Source organism: Austrofundulus limnaeus, unplaced genomic scaffold, assembly GCF_001266775.1.
Source record: "Austrofundulus limnaeus strain Quisiro unplaced genomic scaffold, Austrofundulus_limnaeus-1.0 Scaffold2335, whole genome shotgun sequence".
NCBI lineage: Eukaryota > Metazoa > Chordata > Actinopteri > Cyprinodontiformes > Rivulidae > Austrofundulus > Austrofundulus limnaeus.
In genome coordinates, this window is record NW_013954737.1 from 1 (window position 1) to 667 (window position 667).

At 35.4% G+C, this 667-nt stretch overlaps 1 protein-coding gene across 1 annotated transcript; it reads left to right on the plus strand.

Annotated features, from left to right (window-relative positions):
* Nucleotides 1-120: 120 nt before the first annotated feature.
* LOC106510815 (uncharacterized) lies at nt 121-661 on the plus strand (the record flags this gene model as incomplete). Its single annotated transcript, XM_013999539.1, is given in 1 exon segment — nt 121-661. A coding segment is annotated over 1 exon segment (299 nt), but the record flags the coding sequence as incomplete, so codon positions are not given.
* Nucleotides 662-667: the final 6 nt, after the last annotated feature.

Sequence of the window (667 nt, forward strand, 5' to 3'; positions counted from 1 at the left end):
TATTTATATATTATATAATTAAATGCAGCTCTTCAAATTTGCTATTGAGATGTTCATTTACTATGGTATATTATTAAAATGTTTTTATTAAAACACCCTTTATCCTCTTTTTTTCCTTAGATTTTCAACAAGGAGAGACTGAACAGATGCAGGCTCTCAATGTGCCAATGGTGATGCAATGGATGACTGGGCAGGCACACAAACATTTGCTTGTCTCAGACAGAAATGCTTTTAAAATCACCATAATATTTGACCACAACTGCCTACAGCACACACCAGGCCACACTGTGTGTTATCCTCTTGTAAGTGCTTGTACCAGCACTGTAACCTTTCCAATGGCTCATCTAGAGGATTATGAATCCTTCAGGAGCAACCTTCACACTGCAATAACACATGGGGCCAGTTTTGACCGGTTGTAAGTGTTCATACTTCAGAATGTTTTCATGAAGTTAGGTGTTTTTTGTCAAGTTGTTTAAACCTAATTTTACAAGAAGTATGTCGTTACACGGTTTAAGCATTTTATGGTTAAAAAGTAATGCTGTGAATGTTGCCATTTGACATGTCACAGAAATGCAGTTTTGCAAATATTTTTCTTTCCTACAACAGCCTTTATTGATCTATTGTATTTCCATGTATTTTATACCGATCAGTTGCACTGTTTTGAAAA